Below are 16362 nucleotides of genomic sequence, written 5' to 3'. Positions count from 1 at the left end.
AAAATTTCAGAATTATAATTGTGATGTAAACATTTATTCACGTAAACTTTTAATTCATTTCACGCAAACGAGCAACTTGTAAGCAATGTTGTTTACAAATCAGTGCTAACATTTGAAAACGGCGCAAAAGCCATTTGTAAACAAATGGTTTGTGGACCCTTTACTCGCTACCCGAAGAACGCCCACGCAAACCAACAGCATCGTCAGGAAGGGGAAAATTTCCCCTACCCGATGTTGCTGTTGTGTCGCGTGGGTGTACTTCAAGTAGTGAGTAAAGGGCCCACAAACCATTTGTTTACAAATGGCTTTTGTGCCGTTTTCAAATGTTAGCACTGAAATATGGGCTTTTGTATACAATATTTGCAACAATTCATGAAATGTCTTAGAACTTTACACGATTACATATAATGTAAACTTAGATGAGATGTGACGCTCCTTTAATGTGCATCATATTGAACAGAAATTTACACTACTTTTTCGAACTGTGTACAGAATCATTAAAATTATCCAAAGGCTGCTATGCTGGTTGAATTTTGGAAAGAGAAGATTTTTAGTAATACATTGTAGAACATGAGCTTGAAAAAAAACTGGAAACTGTCTTGAACTTGGATGAATTTACAGGATAAAATTAAAATGAAATTTCAGGGAGAATTGGCATAACCAAAGGTTACTTCCAAGAGAACCCCTGGGAAATTCTGGAAAATATTCTTAAGAAATTCTGAGGAGACAAATCTCGAATACCCGTACCTTCCTTTTCAATCCACCCATCAAATTTTGTACAACCGGTACAACCAGCTCTGTTTTAAAAGTTTAGGGATGTTTGCAAAGTTCCGTCTTCATAATTGCTCAGAACTTTTCAATTGGGCGAAGTTCCGGTGAATTTGGTGGGTTCATATCTTTTGACAGAAAAATTGACTCCGTTGGCTCGGTACCACTCCAACACGTTTCGAGCGTAGTGGCAGGATGCTAGATCAGGCCAAAACAGAGTTGATCCTTTGTGCTTCCTTCCTTGTAAATCGCACCGTTGATTGTTCCGGAAGTCATGAAGGGAGCGCTTATTTAACCATATCCGCAAATCGCCTGTCAGATCAGGAACATCTTTGCAAATTTCGTAAATTTCTTCTTTCGAACATCCTCCGGAACATCGAACTTAGACTTGCCAACGAAATATTCTTGCCCAGGAAGCTGTCGGAAGTCGGCCTTGACGTAAGATTCGTCATCCAACCTCAAAGCGGTTCTTTAAGCATCCGAAAATTTTCGGGAACTTTTATGAAGTTCCTAGAATTTCAGAGAACTTCACAGCGAACTTGAGACATATAGAAAACATGAGGGGTATTGTGCATTTTTTTAAGAAGTTCTAAGTACCTCAGAAAAGCTAGATCTAGAGATTTTTTTTTTTTGGGAATTTCAGACCTTAAGAGCAGTTTCCGTAGCTTTAGTCCGGACTTTTGGAGCAATTTGAATATCTATAATCGTAAATTTAAAAAAAAATCAGGACAGTTCCATGATACGCTGAAAAAAAAAATCGAGAACCCTTAAGATGTTCCGAGAATTTCAGGGAAGTACAGAGTCCTTCAGAGAATTTATGAAAACTTCAGAAATGTTTCAGAAACGTCACAGAAGTTCAGAGAATTTCAGGGAAATTTAAAGGTGTTAACGGGAATTCCATTTATATCCGAGCAGCAGAACCGAGATCTTCAATAGAATTGAAAGTTTTAGTGAAGCTTCGAGAACATCAAGACAGATTATAGAATCAAAGGGCTGTTCAAAAAATTTCAAGTAAATTGTAAAAACCTTATAGAAGTTGCGAGAAACTTAGGGAATTATGAATATATATCAAACAAATTGCCGGATTATTAAACAAATTAAGAGAACTTCAGGTAACTAGGGACCGTATATAATGGTCATAATACTTGAGGGAAATTGTCGAAACTTCAAGGCAAATAATTGAATTTCAGTAAAGTTGCGGGTTCTTAAAAAAATACTGAAAATTCAGGGCAGTCTAGAGAACTTTAAGGAAATTCAATAATCGTTTAGGCAGTTTAAATACCACCAGGAAAGTCTAGACTATTGAAGAAGTTTTAAATAAGTGTCGATAATTTAAGGGAAGTGAACTACAAAAAAATCTTGAGAACTTCAATGAAAATCATAGAACTATATTAATTATTTCGTTCTAATTCCATGAAAATTGCGGTAGCACAAAAGTTTCAGAAATTTAGAAAAACTTCGAAAACTTCACAGAAGGACTGTGGTCTTCACAAACATTTAGAGAACTTTAACTATGGATCATAAGGAGAGATCCGCGAGCTTCAGGATTTTTTATGAACATTGGGGAGGCCAGTTCTTTTAGTTTCAAAAAATTAGTGGGAAGTTAAAGCAGTTCCCAGATTTTCAGATAACTTCATAGACGTTAAAAAGTTAATTGAGGTCTTCGCTTACGTTCAGAAGCTCACTGAAGCTGAAACATTTTAGGGCGGTTCATTTAAATTCAGCGCAATACAACAAGATTCATGAGAACTGCTAAAACTTTAGAGACGTTTTGAAATTTCAGAAAAGAACAAAGAACCTCAGAGCAGTTCCGTTAACATTAGAGAAGTCACATAAATTTTAAAGACGTTTAGCGAACTTCAGCAAATTGTTAATCGTTTAGAGGAGATCCATGATCATTGAAAAAATTTAGGAAACTTTAGGAAGTCCTAAAAAGTTCAGGGAAGTTTAAGAATTTGATGAGAAGTATTGTGAGGCTAGTTTCTCAAACTACAAAAGAATTTCAAGGCAGTTTCATTAACTTCAGGAAAAAATTGGGAACTTTCAAGTAGTTCTGAAAACCTCAAAATAGTCCATTTCATATTCTACGGAGATTTCCATTGAAATGTTCCTCAAAATTTTGGTGAAGCTATCCTCCGAATTCAATTTTCTTTTAGTTTTCCTTGGAATTCTCCACAATGATTCTTCTTATATTCATTGAATTCATTTCAGATTTTCTTTTCAATCTCACTCCTTCCCTTGGAATTCTACTCACATTGAAAATCTCCTAAGAATTAATTGGCATTTCTCCTCATAAATTACTTCTATTTCTTCTCATAATTTGTTTGGCAAACTCTCCTGAATTCATTTTCTGAATTCCTGTGAAGATGTCCTGGAGTTATTCTCAGATTTAATTGTAATCCTCCTATAGTATTTTTAAAAAAAAATCCAAGGACTTATGCTCCGAATTCGTTTCCTCCCACAAACTTTATGAAATTATGCTCAGAATGCCCTTGGAATTTTCCTCTAAAGTTCCTCAGTTTTCATTAAAATTTACTTTAAGGTCACTTTTTAGTCACTATTTTTACAACTATAAGTCACTATTTGGTCACTTATTTCATCAAAATTGTCACTAAAATCACTATTTTTAACAGCAGTGATTGCTACCAGCCCTGCTGTTGCACCACTTTCCTGGACATTTTACTGTCCATTGGACCACTTTTAAGATCACTCCCTTCTTTCGGGCAATCAGACGCACCTTGAAGGTACTTATCACACGAGACACAGTTGTATTTGCAATTTCAAACTTTTTAGCGATCCATCGGTGGGACGCCTCTGGATTTTGATTGTGAGTGCAAAACAATTTTTCACGGACAATTTCTTGTTTCGACGACATGACTGGAACTACTGTATGAATAACTATGAAACTTGACAGATGTCAACAATAGACTATGAATAAGATTAGCCGGTGTCAGTGGTGTTGTGGTAAACGTGACTGTTTTCTCACCCCAATGGGTCTGGGTTCAATCCCAGCCCAGGTCGGTGGAACTTTTCTGAGGCATAAAAATCTCTGCTTACGTCTTCCTTCGGAAGAGAAGTAAAGCCGTTGGTCCCGGCCCATGTGTGTTGACTGGGTGCAATATCCTACGCAGGTGTGGAAGCTGCCTTCCTGCACATTCGATTGTGGTCAATGGATGGCTATCGATGTCCGTCGGTGATTGGCACTAGATTGCGGAACAGAGACCGACGTTAAATAAAGGAATGAAGACTATGAATAAGATTTGCGCAAATTTTCAGGTGTTTTACTCATACGGTTCAAAAGTTACAGAAGATTTTCGATGCGCCATTTTTATCGAATACACTCTTTAATTCTGAAAAAAATGAAAAGCTTTGTAAGGAAATTACTGGGGTAATTTAAAAGTGGAATCATAAGGCAATTCTGCGGAAATGTCCGAGAGAATTTCAGAGAATCTCTGAGAAGAACTCAAAGAAAATTCAGTGTATAATTTAAAAAAAAATATCCACAACTCCACAACTCCAAATAAATTCTTACAAGAGTACCAAAGCACCTGACAAGAACTTCTTAGGAGTTCTGAGATAAATTTATGAAGAATCGTGATAAGAATTTGAAAGGAATCTATATCTTAAGTTGATTCACTTTTCATGGAATCTTGAGGAGAATGTTACATTTGCGACAGAGTCAAGGAGAGGTTATTAAGCAGTAGTTTTGAGTTTGATTTCATGGAAGTTCAAACTCACACACCATCCATGTGTCATGGACAATTCCTACAGAGACAAATAATAACGACATTTTATGGAAAATTCCGGAAGAATTTTGAAAACTTAAGACGGAATTCTGAAAATAACTCAGAAAATGAAAAACAAGATTAAAAAAGAGTTCCTCGAGAACTCTGATATGAAATCCAATTAATTTGATAAAAATTTCATACAGTCCATCGACTGCTCTCTCCAGACAATTTACATCCAACCAGGGTTGCTTCTACTTACTTGCTATAAAAAGTTGTTTTTCGTAACAATGAATTCATTCGATGTTATGATGCTAATTAGTACTTATTATTTACAAGAAAAGGTTCTAAAGTATGTATTGGTCACATAAAGCCTGTCATTTTCACTTTCAGAGCGTCGCAATCAGCGATTTTATGATTCGTGAGCGTTCACTCAGAGTGATCGCTCACGAGTAGTAAAATCGCTGATTGTGGCGCTCTGAAACCAACATTGGCAGGTTGTATGTGTTAAACACATACTTTAAAACCTCTTCTTGTAAATTACAAGTACTAATGAGCATTATAAGATCTAATGAATTTATAATTCCGAAAAACATTTTTTTTTATAGCCACCCTGCATCCAACCTTTACAAGTACACTCTTGCAAAAACTGTCCTATTTCAACTTTGAAACATACGCTAAAAATGATCATGATCAAATGAAGCGATACCATACAACCCATATTGACAAGGAAATCATTCAAGATCATGGCCCCGCGCGTCCTCACTGGGTCAGAAAAATAAAAAACAATTTTCACAAATGCAATGGGACAAACCTCCATCCACTTAGCACTTCCGAAGCGATCCATGCGGTGTTCAAGTTCAACCTAAACCTGCCTAGAGCCGCAACGAGCTCTCGAGCGTGGGAGACGCGAACGCTCGAATGAAGTATTAACGAGAAAGATAAATAAACATTGACATCATCATCAATATTGAATGGAAACATCATGTTTTCGGTGCAAGCGGATCGATCGCACGAACGAAACCGTGTGGGCAACAACGTCTGAAAAGGAAGTGAAAAAGGAAAGAGCAGGATAAATGATGCAAATAGTATGACAAAAGTGAATGAGAGTACTAATAAATATAAAAGGGTGGACAGAGGGAGAATGCCGACGAAGGGATGACAGCAAAATAAATACGGTAATTTATTTGGTCCGGAAAATGGAAGATTGGTGCAGGGATTTGGGAATCAATAGAGTCTGTCAACCCTTCGCAAGGAATGGGAGAGAGAAAAAAAAAAGTTGTTTACTGTTTCTGGCGAGGGCAAAGGTTAGCGTAAATGAAGGTGCTTCGAATGGGGAAATTTCCGAACCGAACTAGCAAGTCCCATGCCCGGTATCAATTCTTCCGCATCCTCGCATAAATAAACATATTCCCTATTCGTGGGGAGACTGTATTTTCACGAACATGCATCCAAACTCGGAGCTATCCAAAAAAGGACACACCAAGAAAGACCGACCGCACAATGCAATAATTTAGCCCGAATGCGCGCTGCTTCCCAAAGGACCGAGAGACTGCATTCAAAACTTATTCCCGCACTTGATCTCGTTTATTTTGCTTCCCCTGCCCACCCCCACCACCACCTCAAGAGAACGAGCACACCGTGCACAGTGGAGTCCTATCTCTCTATTAAAAGTGCACACACAACGAGAACGAGAAACAGAGCAGGCGAAGCCATCGGGCTCACACGCGAAAAAGCAAAACAATAAATCGATAAATAAACCTCCTCGCCCCGAAAAACTGGGCCAAGTCGACCAAGCACATGAACGAAAGAAGCAAGGAATCGCGATTTCCTCCTGTTGTATGCCACCACCAGCAATACCGGTGGCGACATCTTTCCGTGAGAATTTGCCTCGCACCAACACAGAGAGACACGCAGCTCAGTAGGCTGGCACAGGATGCGTGTTATCCTTGCCAGTTTTCGCTCTCCGAAATCGCATGGCATGCTTGTGTTGGTGCTCCCGAAGCATAAATTCGCCACCGACGTCGTCGTACCCATACATAATCGGAGGCGCCGCCGTTTTCGCCCATTTTTGCCATCGCCGAAATTTTCTACCAATACAACAGAACGGGAGTTGATCGGTGCGGCTGCCAAAAGGACACCGTGCACACAGTATAGGCCATGCAGAGGCAAAGATTTGTGTGGGGAAAAGGATTCTCACGCTATTCCGAAGTCGTTCTTTAAGGAGGCTATTTTTAGCCACGGAGCAACGATTTCGGTGGTTTCTTATTTATTATTTAGCTCGAACAAGGATAAAAACAGTTGTCTTGATGGTTCTTTTTTTTTCGGAAGCGATTCAATCTGATGGGATCTTAGATTTTTTTTTTTCGGAGGAAAAAGTCAATAATTAACCCCACACAACGAGGGAAGAGAAACATTTTTTTTTATTTAGTTTTGGCTAACGAAGCGAAGGTTAGGAGAAACCCTCGGAGAACCGCAAGACATTCTCCCGTCGTCGTCGCCGTCGTCGTTGGTACGAAATTGATTGAAAATCGATAAGGATTAGAGTCCTGCTCCGCTGTTTCGTTCCCTGCTTTTCCGCCTCTATCCATCGTTGGCATCTCAGTAGATATTGCTGGCTGTTCTGGTAGCGAAGCGACGCGGTGGTCACCTGTGCGATTTTCCAGCGCCTACCGTGAGATATGGGCCGATATGTCAAGTTGCGGTCATTGTCCCCCTCGGGGAGTTTCGCTCTACGCTGGTTGCCAAACGAGATTGAAATTGATTGAAAATCACATCGAAGGTAATTTCTACGGGTGCATGTGATGACTCACACCCCCAGGGCAATTCACGTTTAATCTTGAGGAATTCCGACACCAAGGCCGGTTTCATTAATTTATCGATTTTCCCTTCGGTTCGTTGTACCCGGGAGGGATTCTTCCGTTCATGTTCGTAAGAAGCCGAGAAGAGATAAACGTCGTCCTACCCGAAGGGACAATGCCAGGGACGGGATTGGGATGTTTAGGTCGAAGGGAAAAGTCGTAAAAATTGATAAGATTTAGGTCGGCAGGCAACTACCTGGATCCCGGCGCTTGAGGGACCACATTCCGACAACAACTGAGTCACACACACACTCTTCTTCCTCTTTCTCCTCTTCAGTCTGTCACTGCCAGGAATGACGACGGCAGCAGACACAATTCCAGGAAATGTTTGAAACTTTTTTCCACTCTTAAAATAGACACATGTCCAGGCTTGGAAAACTAACAAGCTTATCAAATCCACTCCTGCTTGAACATCAGCACTTTAAAATATTGATTTTCTGATTCCCACTGTTTTTTTTTTTTTGTTTCTTTTCATATAATTTCCTGCTTTGGTTTCGATTTGACAAATTGTCCATCGCAGTAGTCGCTGCCGTCGCCAATCAACCCACCATCGCCATAGTCACAGACGGACGCAGTAGCCAGGGGTGGCGAAAAAAATTGTGATTATCATCCACGGTGGATCTACGCGCCGACTACGATGCGCTCTCACACGCACTCGCGCGCTATCAGTGACAAATATGAAAATAATATGTAAATTTATGAAAATTTGATAAGTTTTTTTCTTCCGCTGTTTGGTGTTTACGTTCAAATTGGTTCGAGTGTGCGATTTTTTTTTTCTCGGCGTTCCGTTCATTTGTAACATAATCGGGATTTTTATCGCGTGCAATCCGGGCCTGTGCGGGGAAAAAAATGTCATGATTTATCTCGGTCGCGCGCGGCGAGGTGTTTCTGTCGAGCTATTAAATTTAACAACAATTTACACGAATGAAAGTCAAGTGCATTACGGCGGAAAAATTGCTTCGTCTGCCAAGGGAAGAAATTTGATCAAGTGAATGTCAAGGGAGATCGAGAAAGAGAGAGAGAGTGAGAGAAGGAGAGAAGTACTTCGAAGTGATGCAGTAAATTAAAGAACGACGAAAGGAGGAGCAAAGAAGAGAAAGAGTGATAGAGGGAAGGAGGAGTGGAGCACTATTATCAGAGGATAAAAACAGCCCTAAATGTGTGTGGTGGTATTGCAGCGGCCAAGATGAACACGTACGATTACGATTATACTGCAACCATGGAGTGCCGAGATAATGGAATACTTCGTGGAGCCGTGAAAAATAACACAAGAGGTTATTATTTATTGCTTTCATTTCGGATTTTTTGTGCTTTAATTTTTCGCAGCCTTTTTTCTCCGTTTTTCGACCATAATTTTGCAGGTTATTTTGTGTACCGGGCATTTTTTTTTTTTTTTTTTTTTTAACTCTTTATTTGTTCCAAATTTAAAATAAATTACATTTCATTTTTAACCTAGGTGCTCCAGTTACTACAGTAACTTACCAGCCTTAATTGTTATGATATATATCTTAGTGTTTTTACATTGTTCCTGTCTTGGCAATTCAGTATTTTAAACAGGTTTTTTAAACCTGCATGTCAGTATAACAATTGATAGCTTAAAACTAAATAACTAAAACTAAATCTTATCTAAGTATAAAGGGAATTAATCGTTGCAATTGAGGATTGTAACGATTTTTGCCGGAAATTATTAATTATTTTGTTGGACATTTGTGCTAAAGTCTCAACATTCGAAATTCTATGTACTTCGGTAGTACTGTACCAGGGAGGCAACTTCAAAATCATCTTCAGAATTTTGTTCTGAATCCTTTGAAGTGCTTTTTTCCTGGTAGTGCAACAACTAGACCATATTGGCACAGCGTAAAGCATGGCCGGTCTAAAAACTTGTTTAAATATTAGAAGTTTATTCGTCAGGCAAAGTTTGGATTTCCTGTTTATAAGAGGATACAAACATTTTATATATTTGTTACATTTGGCTTGAATGCCCTCAATGTGATCTTTAAAAGTTAATTTATGGTCAAGTATTAATCCAAGATATTTCACTTGGTTTGACCAGGAAATTGGAACTCCGTTCATAGTGACTATGTGACTACTACTAGGTTTCAAAAAGGAAGCCCTGGGCTTATGTGGAAATATTATAAGTTGAGTTTTGGAAGCGTTGGGAGAAATCTTCCATTTTTGTAAATAAGAAGAGAAAATATCTAAACTTTTCTGAAGTCTGCTGCAAATAACACGAAGACTTCTTCCTTTAGCGGAAATGCCTGTGTCATCAGCGAACAAAGATTTGTGGCAACCCTGAGGCAAATCAGGGAGGTCCGAAGTGAAAATGTTATACAATATAGGCCCAAGAATGCTACCCTGAGGAACTCCTGCTCTAACAGGTAATCGATTAGATTTGGAATTTTGATAATTTACCTGCAGAGTTCTGTCAGTTAAATAATTTTGAACTAATTTCATAATGTAAAGTGGAAAATTAAACTTTTTCAATTTAGCAATCAAACCTTCATGCCAAACACTGTCGAATGCTTTTTCTATGTCTAGAAGAGCAACTCCAGTTGAGTGGCCTTCAGATTTGTTTGAACGAATTAAATTGGTAACTCTTAAGAGTTGATGAGTAGTTGAATGCCCATGGCGAAATCCAAACTGCTCATCTGCAAAAATTGAGTTCGTATTGATGTGAAGCATCATTCTATTCAAAATTATTTTTTCAAAAAGTTTACTTATTGAAGAAAGCAAACTTATTGGACGGTAGCTAGAAGCTTCAGCTGGATTTTTATCCGGCTTCAAAATTGGAACAACTTTTGCATTTTTCCATTTATCAGGAAAGTATGCCAAATGGAAACATCTGTTAAATAATTTTACCAGGAAAGACAAGGTACTCTCTGGGAGTTTTTTGATGAGGATATAGAAAATTCCATCATCACCTGGAGCTTTCATATTTTGAAACTTTTTAGTTATAGACCTTACTTCGTCCAAATCAGTCCCCCAGGAATCATCAAAAATATTTTCCCGAGAGAAAATATTCCGAAAATCCCGAGCAACCTGATTCTCAATAGGACTAGTAAGACCCAAACTGAAATTATGGGAACTCTCGAATTGCTTAGCAAGTTTCTGAGCTTTTTCCAAATTTGTGATCAAAATTTTACCACCTTCTTTAAGCGCTGGAATTGGCTTTTGAGGTTTTTTCAAAATTTTTGTGAGTTTCCAAAAGGGTTTGGAACTCGGGTCTAATTTAGAAACATTATTTTCAAAAGTTTTGTTCCTCAGGGCAGAGAATCGCTTTTTAATTTGTTTTTTGCAAATCCCGCCAGATAACTTTCATGGCAGGATCGCGTGTTCTTTGAAATTGTCTCCTACGGACATTTTTAAGACGGATCAAGAGCTGAAGATCATCGTCTATTATAATTGAATCGAATTTAACCTCGCATTTTGGTACTGAGGCAGCTCTTGCTTCAACTATAGAAGTAGTCAGAGATTCAAGAGCATAATTAATTTCATCTTTGGTTTGCAAAGGAATGTTTGGATCGAAGTTATATTCCATAAATGTTCGATACTGCTCCCAATCAGCTCTATGGTAATTGAAAGTAGAGCTGTTGGGATTACAAATTATTTCTTGGGATATTTCAAAAGTTACTGGAAGGTGATCAGAACCGAAGTCAGCATGGGTAACCAATTGGTTACAAAGTTGACATGAATCAGTTAAGACCAAATCAATAGTGGAGGGATTCCTTGCAGAAGAAAAGCATGTTGGGCTGTTTGGATATTGAATAGTGTAATAACCTGCAGAACAATCATCAAACAGAATATTACCATTGGAATTGCTTTGAGCATTATTCCATGAGCGGTGTTTTGCATTAAAATCACCAATAATGAAGAATTTAGACCTATGACGGGTAAGTTTCTGGAGGTCACCCTTGAGAAAATTCTTTTGCTGGCCTACGCATTGGAATGGCAAATAGGCAGCTATAAACGTAAGTTGTCCAAATTTTGTTTCAACAGAAACTCCCAAAGTTTCAAAAACTTTGGTTTCAAATGAAGAAAGAATTTTATGCTTGATTCGTCTATGAATAATGATGGCAACGCCACCACAGGGTCCATCAAGACGATCATTTCTATAAATCAAGTAATTTGCGTCCTTCTTAACCTTATGGTCAGGTTTAAGGAACGTTTCAGTTATAACGGCAATATGCACGTTATGAACTCTCAAAAAATTAAATAGCTCGTCTTCATTATCTTTAAGAGATCGAGCATTCCAATTTAAAATGTTTAATGCTTTAAAATCCATTACTGAATTTTAAAGTCATGACAATATTATTAGCAAATTTTACTCCAGTTTGAATAGCATCAAATATGGAGTTAGATTTAAGCATATCAGAAATCATGTCAATTAATGAATTCTGTAAAAATTCCATTTTAGGAGCAGTAATGCTTCCTAAGTCAAAATTGTCAAAATTTCCGTTAGAACGTTGGTTAGTATTTTGATTTCTACCCGCTGCAATAGCAGCATAGGTAGCTCCATTAACTCGCTGAACATTGTTAGCAGCGAGGGGAGTAGGTACAGATGAAACATTTGAAGCAGGGGTGATATTTGTACCTACGGGTACGAATGTAGAATTTGTTCCTCGCTGACCGTTGTTAACAGCAGAGGAATTTATACCTGGTCGGAAACGTGGAGCGTTTCCTACCTGTCGGTTAGAACGAGATTGTAGGATCGCTTTGCGAGTCTTACATTCCCAAAAATTGGATTTGTGGTTTTCACCACAATTTGAACATTTAAATTTCTTAGGATCTTCCTTCACAGGACAGTCGTCCTTTGCGTGAGAGGAATCACCACAATTCATGCATTTAGCTGGCATGTAGCAATTTTTAGTTCCGTGACCCCATCCCTGGCACTTACGGCACTGAGTGAGGTTTTGAAAATTTCCTCCAGTCTTCCTGAAGTGTTCCCACTTCACTCGGACATGGAGCATAAGGCTAGCTTTTTCTAAGGCCTTAAGGTTGTTTAGTTCACTAGACTTGAAGTGAACTAAATAAAAATCATTAGAAATCCCGTTGCGCGAATCGCCAGGACGGGATTTCATTTTCATTTTGATTACTTGGAGTGGCACAACTCCAAGTAATTTTGCCAGTTCATCTTTGATCTGATCCAGGGATTCACCACTGGGCAGTCCTTTCTGTGTACCGGGCATCATTTTCCATTAGTCACAGTGGGTCCGTGCTCGTGGGCCGGGTGGGTTTCGTTATCGTCATCGTCTTCCAAATTGCCGCGTGAAACCGGTACGAATGTGGCGGAAAAAGGGCTTGAAAAGTTGCGACCAAAGGCTGCCGGAGACCAGTGGCGCTTTATCAAGGTCGATTTTCTTCGTTCATGTTTGGGATTAGGTGTTGCTGATCGGAAGAAATTATCGAGCCAAAATTGAGGAAGTTTTGAAAGCGTAAACTGATGAACGGAGTTGATAAATGACCGTCTTACAACTAACTTGATTCGCATGAAGGAAACCGTTTACAGCCGTCGGTGGCTAAGTTTCTCTAGTTAGTGACTGATAATCTGTTAGTCTTGGTACGGATAATTGTCGGGTTGGAATACAAAATCTCGGTTATTATTGTGGATATATGTATTTAATAGTTAACACTTTGTCTGAGTATGTCAATTGCTGTTTTTGTTCGCCCAAATTAAGCATCTGTCGAATTTCACGCCAACTTGACTATGGGGTTGGCAGCACCCTCTCGGATTTCAATGAATCATTGTGGGTTTTAAGACATCTTCTACTTAAGAAACTTTGCATGTTCATTTTATTAAAAAAAAAATCAAGACCACCATTTTAAAAGGGCCGAACTTATTTTTCCAATATTTTCTACAAAAAATTATATCTCATAATTTATAAATCCTACAAAAATGTATCCAAAGTATGATTTGTAGAAAATTGGATGTGCTGTTATATTAAAATAAAAATAAAAAATACTTCACTGAAACAAAAAGTCTTAAAAATTTTAAGTAAATTTTTCTCAAAAACTCTTTTTTTTATCTGAAAATTATTACATAATAAACATGTGTGATTATTATGCACGATGAGAGTGCAAGGCAATGAAAATAAACTTTTAAATGTATTCGAATGTTTGGACTAAGTGGCCGGATTTCAGTACATTGCGGTACTTAAATCTTTATTTTATTTTTAGGATATTAGGAATATTTTCAAAATACTAAGGTTTAGACAGACACTGAAACTTGTACAATCTACGAATCTGATTAGATTAGAAATCCTGGCGTATTTTAATGATAAGTCAGCGGCGCAGGTGGTGCTGTGGTAAGCGTAACTGCCTCTCACTCCAAAAGGCCTGCGTTCAATCCCAGTTGGAGCCGTCGGGATTTTCTGCGGCATAACACGCCTTCCTTCGGAAGTTCATGAGCTGATGGGTCTATAGGTAGAGTCCAGGTGTGGGAGCTGCTTCCCTGGCGTCAGTAGCATTGGTACTCAGTACGGAAAACAAGATCGACGGAAAACAATTCAAGGAAACATAAAAAGGAGACTTCATTGGTCTTCTGATGAGAGTTCATAAAAAAATCTTAAGCGAATTAAAAGGCAATATTCTGAGGATAGGTAGAAAGCATAATGAGATTTTTTTTATAAAAATAAAATTTAATCTCAGGAGAGTTTCAAATTCAAGGGAATTCCGAGAAGAGATCCTTGGGAACTTGAGAACAATTCTGAGTATTATTTCAGGACCATTCTTAAGTGAATGCCAATGCTAAATTTTCCACAGGGTACTACTTGTGAGATTTAATATGGTTGTTACATGCGTTGTGGCATGAACTTTGTGGAATGCTTATCAAAGTAAATGAAAGCTTTGCTATCATTATGTTTTTAACTATCAAATTAGCACTATTACTATTCCAATGTTCCGAAGATTGTGAAAATTCAAAATTCAAATCATTTCTTTGTAGAAATAGGATTACCGTAAGACGGGGTGACATTGGGCCAAAATTTAAGAAATGTTTTTTGATGCCAATATCTTGAATATACAGAAAATGATGACTAAAATATGTTCGTTGAATTCCTGGAGTAAAGTGTAGATAACATTAATTAGTTTAATTTAAATAGTGTTGTAAAGTCAACTGTCATAAATAGTAATAAAAACACGTTTTTAAAAATGTATACAAGCAAATAAAAGTTCGAACCCTTTTATGTGGATAGATGAGGGCTACACGCGATCTTAAGCCATACATGCCAAGTACATTGTGATCATCTTCAAGTGTACTCCTGATCACAAACAAGGAGTAGCGCTTCAACCCAGTGTAGATTAATTGCGTTTGTTTTAAAAATCTTCACTGTTACGTAAGAGCGAAATGAACAAATGAGTTCATTATTCATCAACGAATACACGTTTGTTGATATTCACCAGTACTTGATTAACCAAACCCAAAATTGTCGAAATTAGAAGCGATTCTCAAACGCAAAATAATCAAATTCATTTTGAGAAAAATGATTATTTTGAATATAGTCGACCCCAGAGCCTAAAACCTAAATATTAACATCAATTTAGCATGAGGCAATAAATTGCCATCGATCTGTGTATAAAAACCAACACACCACGTTCTTGAGCGCTATATTTGTGACAAATAAAAATAATCATTGTTTTAATGAACATCCAGTCACGAATGAAGAAAAACAAATTTTGACTTCGATACTCAGAGGTTGCCTTGATCAAGAGAATGCTGTTATGTCAAAACTCAAATTCATGCAGGTACAGGGGGTGACCTCGGCGTGTGGTTAGCATCCATGCCGCTCACGCTAAAGTCACGAGTCAAATTTCACCCCCGGACAAGTCACGAATGACCGCTCCAAGAGCGCAGTTTTGTTATCCTCCAAGTTCCATCCTCCAAGGAATTTGTACTAAAGGTTTAGAACGATTAGTTATCCTCCCATTCCATCCTCTAAGACTGTTATACAGGTACCCTACATTGAGGAGCATAAGAATCCGATCAAGCTCAAATCTGTACCGGATTTTTAGTACGATTAGTTATCCTCCAAGCAAATCCGTTAAAATATATTTCTAAACAATTTGTGCTCAGTAATATCGAAATTATTCACCGTCAAAACAAATTGAGGACATGACCATCATTCAGAACTCGTCCTTAGAGTCCTGCAGGCGAGTCCTGGTGTTGGAAGCTCACGCCACGAACTTGTAACTTGGGGCCTCTAAGATTGAGAATTATTTTTTTAAGAAAAATGTATTTTTTATATTCCAAGGCGCATAACTTGAACCCAAAACAGCTTTCTGTGTGTGCTTCGAACACCAGGATTCGCCTAAAGGACCCTAAGGACGAGTTCTGAATGATGGTCATGTCCTCAATTTGTTTTGTCCATTCTGACCGCATTTCTCCTTCCATTCTATGCGTAGAGTTTCGTAGTAACGTTTAATCACATGACTCACCGTTGACTGCACGATTCCGAGTTGTTTCCCGATGTCCCGATGAGAGAGTCAAGGATTTTCCAGGTGCTTGCGCAAAATCAAGTCACGACGTTGCTTTTCGGGTGACGCCAGTTAATTTAAAAATGATAAATTGCTTCACAAATTAAAACTCTAAGTTCTAAGTTCTATGAATAGTGAGAGGTGAATGAAAGATCAACTAATATATTGCTTTTCGAAAACTCCTGAAGCTTTGAAAAATCCCGGGATTATAGAGGAGCTTATAAATCGGAGGAACTTAAAGGTATTCGTCATTTTTAACTACTGTTTATTGTGAGTAAATTCTTCAAAGATGTTTGAATTGCACAGATAAAAATTTTGAATTTTAATTGTGATGTAAACATTCATTCACGTAGACTTGCATTTCACTTCACGCAACAGATCAACTTGCAAACAATGTTGTTTACAAAGATGGGCTTTTGTATACAGTATTTGCTACATTGCATGAAATGTGTCAGAACTTAACATCATATATAATGTAAACGTATATGATATGTGGCGCTCCATTTATGTGCATCATATTGAACAAGAATTTACACTAC

General features: G+C 38.1%; 1 protein-coding gene across 7 annotated transcripts in view; it reads left to right on the top strand.

Moving 5' to 3' along the window:
- Ten-m (teneurin transmembrane protein Ten-m) overlaps window positions 1-16362 on the top strand; it is a 409761-nt gene that overhangs the window by 14739 nt on the left and 378660 nt on the right. For 4 of the 7 annotated variants that reach the window (XM_065234805.1, XM_065234800.1, XM_065234801.1 and 1 more), the window contains exon 2: window positions 7875-8628. The exons of the other annotated variants lie outside the window; for them this stretch is intronic. In XM_065234805.1, the coding sequence (XP_065090877.1) occupies window positions 8541-8628 (88 nt within the window). In that variant the 5' untranslated portion in view covers window positions 7875-8540. The remainder of the gene's footprint in view (window positions 1-7874; window positions 8629-16362) is intronic. 7 annotated transcript variants of the gene reach the window in all.

This window comes from Ochlerotatus camptorhynchus, unplaced genomic scaffold (assembly GCF_037179485.1).
Source record: "Ochlerotatus camptorhynchus isolate MF236.1 unplaced genomic scaffold, CSIRO-AGI_Acam_v1.1 ptg000443l, whole genome shotgun sequence".
Lineage (NCBI taxonomy): Eukaryota > Metazoa > Arthropoda > Insecta > Diptera > Culicidae > Ochlerotatus > Ochlerotatus camptorhynchus.
This window is presented reverse-complemented; position numbering and strand designations above follow the sequence as displayed.